Source organism: Crinia signifera, chromosome 1 (genome assembly GCF_055691185.1).
Source record: "Crinia signifera chromosome 1, ASM5569118v1, whole genome shotgun sequence".
In the NCBI taxonomy this organism is placed as follows: domain Eukaryota; kingdom Metazoa; phylum Chordata; class Amphibia; order Anura; family Myobatrachidae; genus Crinia; species Crinia signifera.
The window spans coordinates 25,855,435-25,870,100 of record NC_139217.1 but is presented as its reverse complement, the minus strand read 5'-3'; the positions used below and the strand labels follow the sequence as shown (position 1 = coordinate 25,870,100).

Sequence of the window (14,666 nt, the reverse complement as noted above, 5' to 3'; positions counted from 1 at the left end):
GCTCTGTTTCGCCACAAACCCCTACATTTTGCACCAGTTTTGCCCATCTCTGCTTGCAGACACTTACTAGGCAGTACGTCCCTTTGTCACCGGAAATTGAGATGATCTGAAGTATGTGGGGGCGGTTGTTATTAACTCAGGTGATCCATTGTGTCAACTTGTCCAGCGGAGAGATTGCGTTTCCTGAGTCTGTAAATGCTGTGTGATGTATGCAGCCACGTCTGACTTCTCAAAGTAGACTCGGAAACCATGGTAACAGGGTATAGTGGATGTGCAGTCAGTGAGCTGGTGCATCAGGTGCAGCCTCTCACTCTGCATTCTGCACAAAGACAGAAGCAATGACGACAGCTAATGCATACAGTACAGCAGGAACAGGAGCTATCAATACCTGACAATATCTGGAATTCTATTTCTGCTCTTAGTTGAATTAATGGTTGTTACTGTATTTATATCTGTCATTTGAAATGTTATATTTCAACTACGCTTTAAAATGCTCATTAGGGGTGATTCTGGTTGGATCACTAAGCAGTATAGATTCGCTGCTTAGCAAGTGATTGGTGTAGGGGTTCACACGCTTTGTCCACCCTGCGCTGTGAATGTTTACATGGCGTGTTCAATAAAAACATGAGAACATAGAATTGTTTGTGTGCTATTAGTTTTAGCAGACCGTGTGTGTCTACTGTTGAGACTTGCTGTAGATGAAGCTCAGAACACATTTTATGACCAATTTATGCAGAAATCCAGGTAATTCCAAAGGGTTCGATGCTTTTTCTTGCAACTGTAAGTCAGTCTTGAGTGATCTATATTTCATTGTATATTCCATGTCCAAGAACAGGGCAGGCAGATGATGTCCTGTGACCTCAGCCATCTGTATTCACATGGGGATGGTCAGCATTTTCCTGAGTATGCCCAGGAAACGCTGTTTATCCCCAGGTGAATGCCATACTGACCCTCCCCTTCCACAGCCTAACCCTAGCTCTCAGATTCCACAGCCTAACCCTAACCTTCCACAGCCTAACCCTAACCCTCCCCTTCCACAGCCTAACCCTAACCCTTCCCTTCCACGGCCTAACCCTCCCCTTCCACAGCCTAACCCTAACCCACCCCTTCCACAGCCTAACCCTAACCCTCATCTTCCACAGCCTAACCCTAACCCACCCCTTCCACAGCCTAATCCTAACCCTCCCCTTCCACAGCCTAACCCTAACCAACCCCTTCCACAGCCTAACCCTCCCCTTCCACAGCCTAACCCTAACCCACCCCTTCCACAGCCTAACCCTAACCTCCCCTTCCATGGCCTAACCATCACCTTCCATGGCCTAACCCTAACCCTCCACTTCCAGAGCCTAACCCTAACCCTCCCCTTCCACAGCCTAACCCTCCCCTGCCTGATGCTCACCTTAACACTAACTATATAAATAATGAAAATCACGAATAACAATGCAATGACATTTTCTGTGTCTATCATTTGCATGTTGACTTACTGAACCTTACTTACCTTTTGACCCTGTCGACCTTTTGATCATGGGTAGGAGGGGTAAATGAACCATTAGAGAAAGGAGAAGAAGGATAGGAAGGGTGTGTGTGTGTGTGTGGGGGGGGGGGGGGTATTGAATTGTCCTCCATTTACTCCAAATGCACCTGCAGCTCCCTGTGTCAGTCAAACCTTAGACTAGCTGCTGGTGTGGGCAGAAGTTTATGTTCCACCGCCTCATGTGAGATCCAATGTACTTGAAGCTGGCAGCTTGATGATGTAATTGGATGTTCTTCACAGCACATTGATACTAATGAGTATTCAAGGCTGCCTAGAAGGCTGGTATGTTAATTCTGATATGTTAATTATTATTACTAGGCATAAGCTCGAAGAGACACTACTGACTCCTCAGAGTGGAGGCAGCTGTTCAGTTCAATAGCAAGAAGTGACATCACTGAAGCATGAGTGATGTCACTAATCTCTAAAGAACTGCTGATACCACAAAATGGTGGTCTCTGCTGCGCCTGAACTATAGATCTTTATTTAAATGACAAAAGAACAGAAAGAGTTACGCGGCAGTTACAGTGCTATTTTCAAACTAATGTTTGGTGAATAAACATACTGTAGGTGTCTGCAAAGATATATGCAAAGTCCAGGCGCAAATAATATTAAACATTAAAAATCAATCGGATGAAGCTGGAGAAATTGCCCCGCTCTATGTCATTGTACAGAACTAAGTCATCTGAGGTAAAGATAATTTTATTTCCCCTGTTTTCTCAATAATAAAAGCGCAAGTGGGAAAATATTGCAAATTGCTTTCTTGTTGTTCATTACATATAGTTCAGAATTTCAGCATATTGAACCAACAGTAAATATGAGGACAAGCGAGCGGGAGTGGATGTTGAATCGTACATGTCACACTCTTCCATTAATATAGACAGAGCCATAGAAAATAATACGGCATATTGTAAATGCCCGCCTCACAGGGAATAGCATTCATATTTAATGCAGTATTGGACTTTTCCTCTCCAATTCACAGTCCGCAGTAAATCCAGCATGAAATTGCTATTCAGCGGGTCAATATTAATAGTGATGAAACTGTGTATTGGCCCAGGGATTTTTACTTAGTGACATATATTATAAAGCTTAAAACAAAACCACTTTTGCACAGACTTCTGTGTTTTAAGAGATTTTCTTTTCTAAATGTTCATTTTAAACATTTTTTTAATAGAGACTGTTGAGCTTTGTACATACCGTAATTGGACTTCTAATCAGAGATACCAGATAGCTTTTTGGTAACCAGTCTAATATAATTCATGTACTTATTAGCGTACATTTTTTCTTATTTTTTTTTAATTATTATTTTGTTAGCAGCCAGGTAACTTACTGTAGAAATATATTTTGGGTTGTTGGAAAAAGTTTACGCACGCATGGTAAGAATATACAAACTCCACACAGTTAGGGCTATGGTGGGAATAGAATTTATGACCTGTGAGGCATTAACGCCATCCATAACATAAACCCTGTACATTCAAATGACACTATTTTAATAATTTATTGCTATCCTATAGTTTGTACTGATATTTCCATTTTCTTTTAATTACAGTATCTCCCTGGCATGTGGCCAGGAAATCTGGAATTAATATGGAAAATTCTGTAAATAAATATTATTTTGTGGTTATGTATTTCTGTTTGTATATTTAATGGTTGTATTATTTATTATTATTATTATTATTATTATTATTATTATTATTATTATTATTAATTATAATAAAAATTATTAATAATAATGGTAATAATAATAATAATAATAGTAATAATATTACATGTATTATTATTATTATTATTATTATTATTATCATCATTATTTTATATTATTATTAGTATTAGTAATAGAATACTAATGAGGATGATGATGATGATGATGAAAATAATAATGTTCATTTTTGTTTAATTGAATAATATTATTTTATGTTAAATAATATTTTGTATTATTATTATTATTATTATTATTATTATTATTATTATTATTATTATTATTATGTGTATTTAATAAAACATTTTTACAAGGTATGTTTAATTTAATTAGGTTATTTTATGTTAAATAATAATCAATGTGTACGTGTATGTTGTAGTAATTAATTTTTTATTAATAGCAATAATTACACCAAGTGTGGTCACCGTCAAACGGGTTAATCAAACAGTAATAAAAAAAGCTCTTTTATAGCACATGTAAAAGCCGGTAATGAGATCTTATTATACTGTTTTTCTTCATGTGAAAGAACCTGGGCAGCCTCAATACTTTATAATTGTAGTATACGCCCTTCTCATTATACCGCGCATAATATCTTGGACGCAGTCCGTCTCTGATCTCCACCAAGAGACATATTGTAATGTGTTTTTTTTCTTTTGAGAATTGTAAAATGAAGTTACATAATGTAAGATAATTCCTGCTCATCTCCTGGATTGGCAGACATTACGCCTCTATTGTAACTATCCATCTTCAGCTTCCCCGTAATATATAAACAAATGCCGCTGCCTGCAAAGTTATGAAACTAAGTGCAATGCATGGAGCCCATCCAACTCTCCCATTTGGAGAAACATTTCCATTACACGATGACATTAGGCTGAATGAAGTTGAACCAGCATTTACTTGTTGTCATGTTAAAGAGGCTTTTTCGGCAATGATAATTTAGCTATATGAATACAGCAACGTATATAGAAGTACCCAGAGAGCAGAGGCATTGGATGGACTAGACTTGCTACATTTTGCCCATTGTACTAAAGCTTTAAACTAACGAATGTGAAAGTGCCTAGATTAGTCATTATATTAAATAGTGCTCTATAATAATACACCTCTAATAATATACCTGGGTTACTTTGTTCAGCGCTAACCCCCCCCGCTCCCTGCCTGTCCACAGCAGCCTGCCCCCACTTCCTGCACATCTCCCTGAAGCGGAGACAGGCAGAGAGGCCACCGCTAACTGCTCCCCGCCGCTCTGATGACAGGAACGCGTGAGCGAGTGAGACGCTCGCGCGTCCCAGTCCGCCGTCTACCAGCCTGCGCCAGCACTTGCAATTTGGCGATCCAGAAGGCTGGCTGACGGCTTCTCCAGTTATATACAGTACAAATATTGATTCAGACTCGTTTATGCGGGTCCAAATTTGGCCCCTTCCCCAATTTTAGCTCTCTACACATGCTCATACGCAAACCTGGCAGCGAATGGCTTTGGCGAGTTTTACACTCGCTGAGCAGCTCGTTTCGGACAGGAAGGTCCAGGGGCGGCCAGTGGGCGGTCGCAGGGGAAGGAACACTTTTTTCTGGGCATCCCAATTTAAAAAAAATGGTTGTTCCCCTAGGAACACTGGCATGTTGGTGTCTGCATGGGGCCGGCGGATGACATCACATGACGTCAACATCCACCCTCTTATTATCCATCTCCGTCCTAGTCAGCGACCATCGAATGATTTAATGTCCGGGCAGTTGCATGCGACTGTATGTGTTCCCGTACACGACTCCTCACATCCTAGCGAGGGCGTTCGTGCGGCAGGGGGGAGGGCATTCGGCCAGTCAGCAGGTGGCTCTTACCTGTTCTCTAGGCTGCGAGTATGCGCAGCCTAGCGCACAGGCCTGAATCGGCCCTATTATGCTTTGCGTATTTAATCCTCCTTTCCCGTAACATTATTTGATATTGTTTATCAGACATGATAAATATTTCCACATGAGATAATGCCAGAATATCAGGAGAGAACACAAGAACATTTCTCTGCCTAGCGTGACTGAGTCTCTCAGAGAAAGGCAATTAGATGGATAGTCGAGGCCCCTTCCTGCCAGAGGGTTATTGTGTAGCGTTTATTGCTCTGTGTCATTGGAAGATTACACAGTATTTTGTGCCTATTTAGGCATGTCACTTTGTTTTACAAGGCAGACTTCCATGTGCAGATTGTGCTCCCTTGTATCACTATCTGCTGCCTTAGTAAACATGGATTTGTTTGAGTCTGAAATATAAGAGCTGACATACAGTACAGTATTATCCCTGAGTGCGTACACTCGGCATTACCCTATCTGTCCGCGTGTCAGCGTGCAGCCTGATACCCCACCGCTATATCCTCTCTTCTACCTTCTTATACAGAAGGCCACAACGTGCTTTCTGAGCCATGTCTGGCTGGAATATCCTTCTCTGCCAGTGTGTGCTTGAATTCATTGATTTATACACGAAGTAAGAAACAGTGGGGGTTATTCTAGAGGATTCGCAGCCTTGAGAGTCCACCAAACCCCGCCTTGTGAATGATGGCCTGGCCGCCACCCGTTCGCAAGGGAGATTCCCTCGCAGGGCCTGTGAATGGATGTTACACAGTAACGTCCATTCGCAGCCTAGTGGGATCCACCCACATCATTTGATGGTCGTCGATCATTTAATGATGCCGAAGGTGCATGTATATAAAAGTGACTCTGAAGTCACTTACATATGTGTGGACGCTCGGGAGGAAGTGGGCGGGCAGGTGACATCCAGCGATGTGAGCTGTCCACCCGCCGCACCCACGTCATCGGGGCATTTGCTTGATAACTCCCAGGAAATGCTGGGTGTTCCCATATGCAAATGGATCGGGCCCATGCCACCGGTGAGTGTGAAATTCGCCAAAGCCGTTCACTCTGGGGGTTTTCACATATTTGCACTTGTGCATACCCCCACCATCAGCCGAGGGTGCAAATTCGGACCTCAACCTACAGGTCTGAATCACCCATTGGTTCTGTCGTACCCTCATGTGACATATGATGTGCACATATTACTACGGCAGGAAACTCCTATAGATGACCTGTGACCATTGTCATGTGCGATCTTCCAAAGGAACCTTGAGGATAATTGAACCCCAAACACACATGAGAAACTATATCCTGGCTGTGGTGATGACCAAACCCTGCATCCAAATACAGATCCAGGCAGGGGCTCCATAAATTGGTTAACCCCCCACCCCACAGTCTAACCCCCCCTTCTAAATGCCTACACTGACCCCCCTCCCTTAACCATAAGTCCCTGCTTAGTGGCTAAACCTAACACCCCTTCCTGGTCTGACCCTAACCTTACCTTGAAGTTCTGCTGCTGGTGTACAGATGACATCCGGGTCTCCAGCAGCTGACAACCAATCACTCAGATTATAACCTCATCCCCTCCTGACCCCCTCCCTGGCCATATATTTGTGAGTTTACATAGAGCACAAGTGTATTCTATCCAATATTGTTTCATCCACACAGTTCACACAAAACATATACATATTCTCAGGTCACATAGCTATTAAACATAACTGTGTGTCTGATTGTATAGACCTTAGAAATCTGACCAAGCCACATTGTAATATCTAGTATCCTAATATATCAAAGTTCTGTACAGATTGCCCTACACTGCTTTAGGGAATGGGGGGGGGGGGCACCACTGAGTCATTTAGTTGTATTTAATGGAGGTGGTGTTTAATGGAGGTGGTGTTTAATGGAGGTGGTGGCTGTGGTATTTTTATAAGAGGAGTCAGGAAGTGTTCACTAACGATGGTGGTGGGGCAGTAGGCTAAATAGTTAAATAGTGGTCTAGGGTGCCAAAAAACCTTGCCTCAGCCCTGTATAAGTTATTTATAATACCGTGTTTCCCCGATAATAAGACACTGCCCAACAAAAAACATCATAGGCATTATTTTCGGGGTAGGGCTTATTTTAAAGTAACATGCCCCCAGTCCTTCTTACACAGCCCCCATTCCTCCTTTTAAAGTAACATGCCCGAGTCCTTCTTACACAGCCCCCATTCCTTCTTTTAAAGTAACATGCCCTGAGTCCTGCTCCTCACCAACAATACAGCACTTTTCAGTTCTTCTTCTTCTTGTAAACCGCCTGCGCCACTGCTCCCTCCGTGTACAGCAGCCGCGTGATGTGCACAGTGACGTCACGTGCTGGGCGCAGTGCATCCCTGGGACCGGGAGCTGCAACAGCTTCTACGGTACAGTAGAAGCCTGTACAAGCAAAGCGGCGGTGAAGGGGGTTAGCGGGGGTGGAGATGGGGTTACAGAAGATAGTGCACCCACTCGGCTTAGGGAAATTTTGATAGGGCTTATTTTCGGGGGATGTCTTATTTTGGACCAGTGTCCAAAATCTGGGGTAGGGCTTATTTTCGGGGAGGTCTTATTATCGGGGAAACACTGTAGTAATAATAAGAATGTGGAGAACCTTAAAAAAAGGTTCTCCATACTTGAAATACTTGAAGGCAAAATTATTTGTTAAGGATTAAGGGTAATACTTAAATTGCTGATTATTCTATGATGGATTCTGTAAGTAAATACATAGGGCAGACATTTTGGGATTTCATTAGATAGTGGATATGATAAATTCTTAAAGCAGAGTGAGCAGAAAAGGTGGGCACCAAATCGTCCTTGGATGAGAGAAGGAATTGGGGACAGAGGGTGATACAGTAGAGCAGGAGATGCTGAGCTGTAACCTAAAGAGGTAGATATGGCTGGACTTCTTCTCTTTTCCCCGGGGGTGTGGTCATGCTTGATACAAAGTCCACCCATGAGAAGCAGAGAAGATTACATCCCAAAAATGATACATGGTTGGACCTGCAGAATCCTAGTCTCACTCACGTAAGTGACTTCACAGATCATTCTTTGGCTAATGAGAGTATGGGGCCAAGAGTGAGTGGAATCATGACCTATATTACGGAGCAAAATGGAAGGTGGAAGGAGCTGGTTCTGGTAGAGCCGGGAGAGGAGAGGATAATAAATTGGAACAGACTATAGAAGAAGGTTTTTAGTAGGCTAAGCAGAAACAATGAAGGCAAGCCGGAGTGTTTTATTAATTTATGAATTGATTGTAGATGTCTCCCGCAGTTTGACTCGATGAAAGGTTGAATATATCAATGTACTGCATGGAGAATCTTTTATCCCACGTCCAGAACATAAAAGACCTTTGAAATAGATGTTATACAGTTAACACAAGCGCAAAAAGTTTCTAATCTCATTCATTGAGTAGGTCATTTTTTATTTTCAGAATTCATATATTTTGTTGTTCGGTTCACTCTAAACTATTATGTTTCAAGAGTCTAATTTAGTATGTAATCCACAGTGTAAGATTTGAATTGGGGTTCGGGGGACTATCAGATGGGATCTGTGTATAGGTGATGCATTCAGCGTGCTGCCAGCAGTTTAAATAGCAGCATGCTGACACTGGAATCCTAGCAGTCCGCTTCCCAATTGTATGCAGGGGTCTTTTAGTGTTATGCTGCGGGGGGGGGGGGGGGGTGTTTGTTGGTGTTAGGAATTGATTGGGCGGCAGTTGGATTAGATTTTGTCAATAGTTGGATTGTGTTAGGCTGCAATCCAGTCTTGTGCAAACCAGAAGAGTGGTTACAAGCATTGACCATTGGTTAAGTTGCAATCATGGCTGTGAATGTTTGGAGTTTGTATAGTCTCCCTGTATGAATTTGGGTGCTTCAAATGTTTTAAGCTTCATAGCTAAATCAGGCGTACTCTGCCATGTGGATCATGAACTGGCTGCTTATGGAGGGTCTCCATGGTCCAAGATAATTGGCATTTTTGTTGATACTATAGTTCCTTTGTTTTTTCCTCTCATAAGCCCACCCTAATCATAAATGAATAAGCCCAAAACTAATCCCCTGCCCTGCAACCTGACCCTAACACCCCTTCTTAATGCCCAAACCTAAACCCCATCCACCTTGCAGCCTAACCTTCCCCTTCTCTTAGCCCAACCAATCGGGATGCTGGCAGTCGGCGTCCTGGTCTTTCAGAGTTCCAGCACTGGTCTTCAGGTGGCAGTTGAGATGCCGGTGTTGGTATATTGACTGCTGGGATGCCGACCGCATCACAAGAATGAACCATAACCCCTCTAGCCCTCGCTTAAGGGTTCTACTGTACATTCCTTTCTGTATTAAGAAAGCCCTGCTGTTTCAATACACAATGCAGATGTGCAGACCATTGTCACATTAGTCAGCTCATCATTGCTTGCAATGATTGGCTGCTGGCAACTCAGAAGAGGTCACCACCAAGAAGGAGGAGAATCCTGGACCAAGTCATGATAAATTCTGGCCTCCACAAAACAATAGGCTGGCACTTATCTGGGACTTCCTTTTACTTGTCTCAGGGAGGTTCAATGAAATCCCCGACAGCAGCCCCATTTTCCCAAGGGGGATGAACTGACACTAGCTCTCGGTATTTTTACCGAGAGCCAACTGTTTGATGTACAAGTCCCTTAGGTACTGAAAACAAGCGCTGACCCATGAATAATGTTGTGGAGCCAACTCAGATCCCCACATTCTATTTCATGTTGTATTGGGAGGCGGAAAAGGTCACGGGGTCACCGGAACTATAATTTTACTTTCCCTTTAAAACAAGATCCTCTTACAAGAGCACCAGATTGCCCCTGTTATAGGTTTTCCATTTCGATTTGAATTTCCCTTTGCCGTGATGGCTTTTTTTATTACTTTCATTCCTGTGAATTTCATGGTAACGTGAACCAAGACTTTTAGGGAAATCAAATTAATTTAGGGATTTAGTCTGGATTTACAGCTCACATAACACATTTCACTATTTGTAAACTGCGGTGGTTTCTTGGCATAATGAATGCCCCATCACAAATCTGCCTGGCGGGGGCGCAGACCATACAGAAAAATGACAGCTATTTGTAATAAATTGCGCACGCCGCTGCCGCTTCGCTAAAAAGCTCCATTTTCGTGTTTAATATTTACTTTTTGCATTACAAGAAAAAAAATTCTTATTTAATTCCTGGTTTAGGCTTTTGACATTTGATATTAATTAAATGGTGTAGGTTTTTGTTTTCGCCTTTTTTTTACATTTTTATTGCCTCTATAAGTAATGCCTCGGCAGAAAAACAAGCAAAGGCTTTATACGCACAGCGTCTGCTGCATTGCTCTTATCCAAATTAATTATAGAATATAAAGAGATTCCACAATGTATTGTTCCTTGTCCTCATCCTGAGTAAGTGTTTAAATGGTGTAAATTATAGCGTTAAGGATTTACACATTACTGAGTCCATTCCTGTGTGTTTGTGTTTTGTGGTTTGTTTTTTTCATCTGTGCCTTTTCCCCATTTACAATTGAATTGTTTGTTATTATACACATAGAGCTGTCGCTAACACTTACAAAAGAATCTGTACTGCATTGTTCTACAATATGAGGCTCTCATCTGTGCAAATAAAAATATTTGCTCGGGATTTAGACTATGGGAACATTCAATTAGCGTTGAAGTGAATTAACTTGGTTCTGGATGAAAAGGTCTTGAATAGCCATGTCCAACCTGCGGCCATCCAGCTGTTTTGAAACTACACATCCCAGCATGCCTTGCCATAGTTTCCCCTAATAGCAAAACTGTGGCAAGGCATGCTGGGATGTGTAGTTTCACAACAGCTGGAGGGCCGCAGTTTGGAGTTGTCTGGTCTAGAGTCGTTCAATAGATTAAATCCAAAATGTTGAGATGAACAAGATCAACTTTGACAAAAGGTCAACACAAGCAAAATATCTATTACAGATGTAGCCCTCTTCATCCTTGCAGGTGCTGGCAATTCTATCGTCAGCTCCCACCAGTGGCCAGCTCCTGCCAGGGGCGAGCGCACATGGGACCTGCTGCCTCCCCCGCCGTCGCCACCAGTCCCCCTCGCTGTCCCGATCCCCCCTCTAACGTCTCGCTGAAGCGGAGACTGGCAAGGACCCGATGTGCTGCCGTCGCTAGACTGGGACGCGCATGCGTGTGAGACAAACGCGCGTCCCAGTCCCTATCGCTGGCGCTCGCCAGTGAAGGGGATCTGGCAGGCGGCCGGCAAGGATGAAGAGGGCTACATCTGTATGTCAACACCTGATCACATGGACTCCCCAATAAGCATAGCCTTGCCATACTTCTGGCCAAACGCCTTGTTCCTCTGGGCTTGCCACACTTTACCATTCCCGGTCAATGTGGATGTTAAAAAATTCAAAAGTCCAAAAAATTACGGACATTTTTTGACTAACTTTTCCCCTGCTGAGCGGGTGATGAAAATAAATTCCTGTTACCTGTTCACCTATTGAGAAATATTGTGTATCATTTTTCACAGATAAATGAATAGCCATGTTTTTGTGCGTTCTAATAAAAGCGTAATGGGTTATCACGGCTGATTGAATTCCCCCCCAAGTGTTGTGTTCTCCCAAACAGAGAAGACTGGGATACATTTACAAATGACTCAACTTAATTTGACGCTGTTCCCACAATGAATGAAAGGCACGTGGGGACTAATTTAGAGGCAGACTTCTTCTTGTGCTGCACATACATGCGACCAGCGCGGTACGTGCCTCCCGATTGTCTGCGCATCTAAGCTTAAGGCAGTGAATTGTTTTTAAATGCAAAAACAACCTGATGTAAATCTAGTGATGACAGGTCACCGCTGTCTGCACATCACAGGGGATTATTTATGGTGAAGAGTCAGGGGGTAATTCATGTGGACTCGGAAGAGGACGAATTCCTTCCTGTTCCGATGTCGGGGGGTCTGCTCATGTGCATATTTGCAAGATTGTCGAGATTGTAATCTCAGTTAGGGGCTCATGTATAAACAAGTGATAAAACTCCTTGTGATTGACAGAACTGGTGGCGTATGATAAATGGAGCCCCAGCCAATCACCTCCCAACTGTCATGACAGTTGGAAACTGATTGGCTGGAGCGCCATTTATCATCCAACCAGTTTTAACATTCACAGGTAGTTTTATCACTTGTTGATAAATGAGCCCCCAAGTCAGGGTCATCTTTACCTTCTGCTTATTGCTACATCATAATGCCCTCAGTGGGCCTTATTCAGGTCCGTTCGCAGCGACCCTTCCTTCACACGCACAGGGGAACGATATTTGGCGTATGCACATGCGAAGCCGCATTTATGTGCAGGAGCATATGCCAGGTACGTGGTAATCGGCCGGTGACGTCGGCGCCGGGCATCTGATAGCTGCCTGCTCATTTCCTCCCAAATGTGCGCGCATAACTGAGGGACCTGAGAGTCAGTTTGTATAGGCGTGCACACACCACATCTTTTGATAGTCGGTGACCATCGAAAGATGTGGGAGGTTCCCCCTGGCCTGCGAATGGATGTTTATGTAAAACATCCATTGCATGCCGGGCGAACGAAGCCGGCGTATAAAGGCGTACCACCATTCGTAGGGCGAGTTCTGGTTGACTCGCAAGGGTGCAAATTTGCATCCGAACGAGTAAACCAGAATAACCCCCAGTGTGCAGCACCACATAGTCTGTCAACAAGCAATAAGTAAATGATAATACTTCTAATAATAATTATCCTGAATTTACGTTGAATACCTTTCTGTGTCATTATAGGTGTAGTATTTTAGTCCTTATTGAGCAATACTACAGTATGTATTGTATTGTGCATTTATCTATCAAATTATATCTTGCATTTTGGTCATTTATTCTCTGGTCCCCGTCTTACAGTTGTAGGTGGCTTTATTTTATCATTCAGCTTTCCCGAATCTTCAGCAGTACAACCATTTGCAGTGCACATCACTTTTTGCCATTTACGTCACTAGTTGACATGTTCAATGTTGAATGAGATCAAAAGTCCACTCCACCTGTAGTTTGTGATGCAATGGAAAGAATTGACACAGCTGTGATCCAGCACTAATAGAATAACCCGTATTTGTTCTCCTCTCTCCTTCAGCTGGACAGCGCCACCTCCCTGATTCAGGCAGCCAAGAACCTGATGAACGCTGTGGTACTGACCGTGAAGGCATCTTACGTGGCTTCCACCAAGTACCAGAAGGTCTACGGCACGGCGGCCGTAAACTCCCCTGTTGTCTCCTGGAAGATGAAAGCGCCAGAAAAGAAGCCGCTAGTAAAACGAGAAAAGCCAGAAGAATATCAGACCCGAGTAAGGAGAGGGTCACAAAAGAAGCACATCTCGCCGGTCCAGGCTCTAAGTGAATTTAAAGCAATGGACTCATTCTAGAACTATAGGCTTTACAAACAAGAATTTTTTCTTTTATTTTTAAAGAAGTCATTTTGTATGCTTACCTGCCGACTTGTATGCGTCTGGCATGAACCGAACCTTAGCAGTGTCTGTTTGCATGCTACCCCAGATTTTATTGGAGTCAAAAACACACCACATTGGCAATAAAGCAAGTGCATTGACTGCCATCAAATTATAACTTGTAAATTAGGAACCGATCCCAAATCCAAGGTGTTAGAACCAGGAAAGCGACCAGGCAACGAAGAATTCCAAAACAAGCTAAACAGGAAACAGGAAATGCATGCAGGGGCTGTTAGGTTGTCTGGTATCGTATAGTAAGACATGGAAGTTCGATGGTAGACCATTCAGCTAATGCTTTTGTTTAGTGCAAACTATATTGCAAATTTGCCTAACTGTGTGGCCCAGATGATGAGTTTATGACATCTTTGTGATAGTACGTGGCTTTTTTTATTTTACTTTAAGTCTACCAATAACGTAACTGAAGACTTATCACGTATCGTGTATTCCGTTCTCTATGTTACAAAGTGTTATTTAACCATGTTACTGACTAGTCCCCAGAGATAATTACAGCTAGCTAAGTCTGTGTGTTGGCGTGTGATGCCCATTGAGATGACGGAAATGGCATTTTTTTTTCTTTTACTAGTTATTAATCCGAACATTAGAATGGACCAACCACCGACCAAGGGTGGAGGCGGCCATGTTGTGCACTGAACCAATATCAGTCATTAGCGATAGACTGCATTCTCTTAAACATTAACTCAGACCACAAAATGGCCGCCCTTCCTGTTCTGGTGGGCTGTCCACTTTACCTTGCTGGTTTTTAATACATAACAGTGTTGCAGCTTCAAAGCAAAAAAATGTAGATGACCAGTAGCTTGGAATAGAGGTATCAATCATGGCTTTGTACCAAGTAACACAATAAAGTCATTAACTCCCTCTAATATTGTAGGTATGTTCTTATTGTTTGTAGAGATGACAAATTCCTTTCTCCAGGTCTGTTTTCCGTTTCAGGTTTTCCTTACAATAGCTGTGATATCTTATGGAGTTTATATAGTCTACTTGCACCAGTTCTTAGACTTTACATACAGTATTTCCTCTGTGCTGCTGTTAGATGATCAAATATGCCATATTTAATGCACCCCCACCCAATTCAACATGGAAAAGCTTGGGTATAAAATAAC

At 42.8% G+C, this 14,666-nt stretch overlaps 1 protein-coding gene across 4 annotated transcripts in view; it reads left to right on the top strand.

The window, feature by feature from the left end:
- Positions 1-14,426, top strand: part of CTNNA2 (catenin alpha 2) — a 1,425,647-nt gene extending 1,411,221 nt beyond the window's left edge. For all 4 annotated transcript variants that reach the window (XM_083180541.1, XM_083180424.1, XM_083180611.1 and 1 more), the window contains one exon: positions 13,177-14,426. In XM_083180541.1, coding sequence (XP_083036667.1) covers positions 13,177-13,464 — 288 coding nt within the window. In that variant the 3' untranslated portion in view covers positions 13,465-14,426. The remainder of the gene's footprint in view (positions 1-13,176) is intronic.
- Positions 14,427-14,666: the final 240 nt, after the last annotated feature.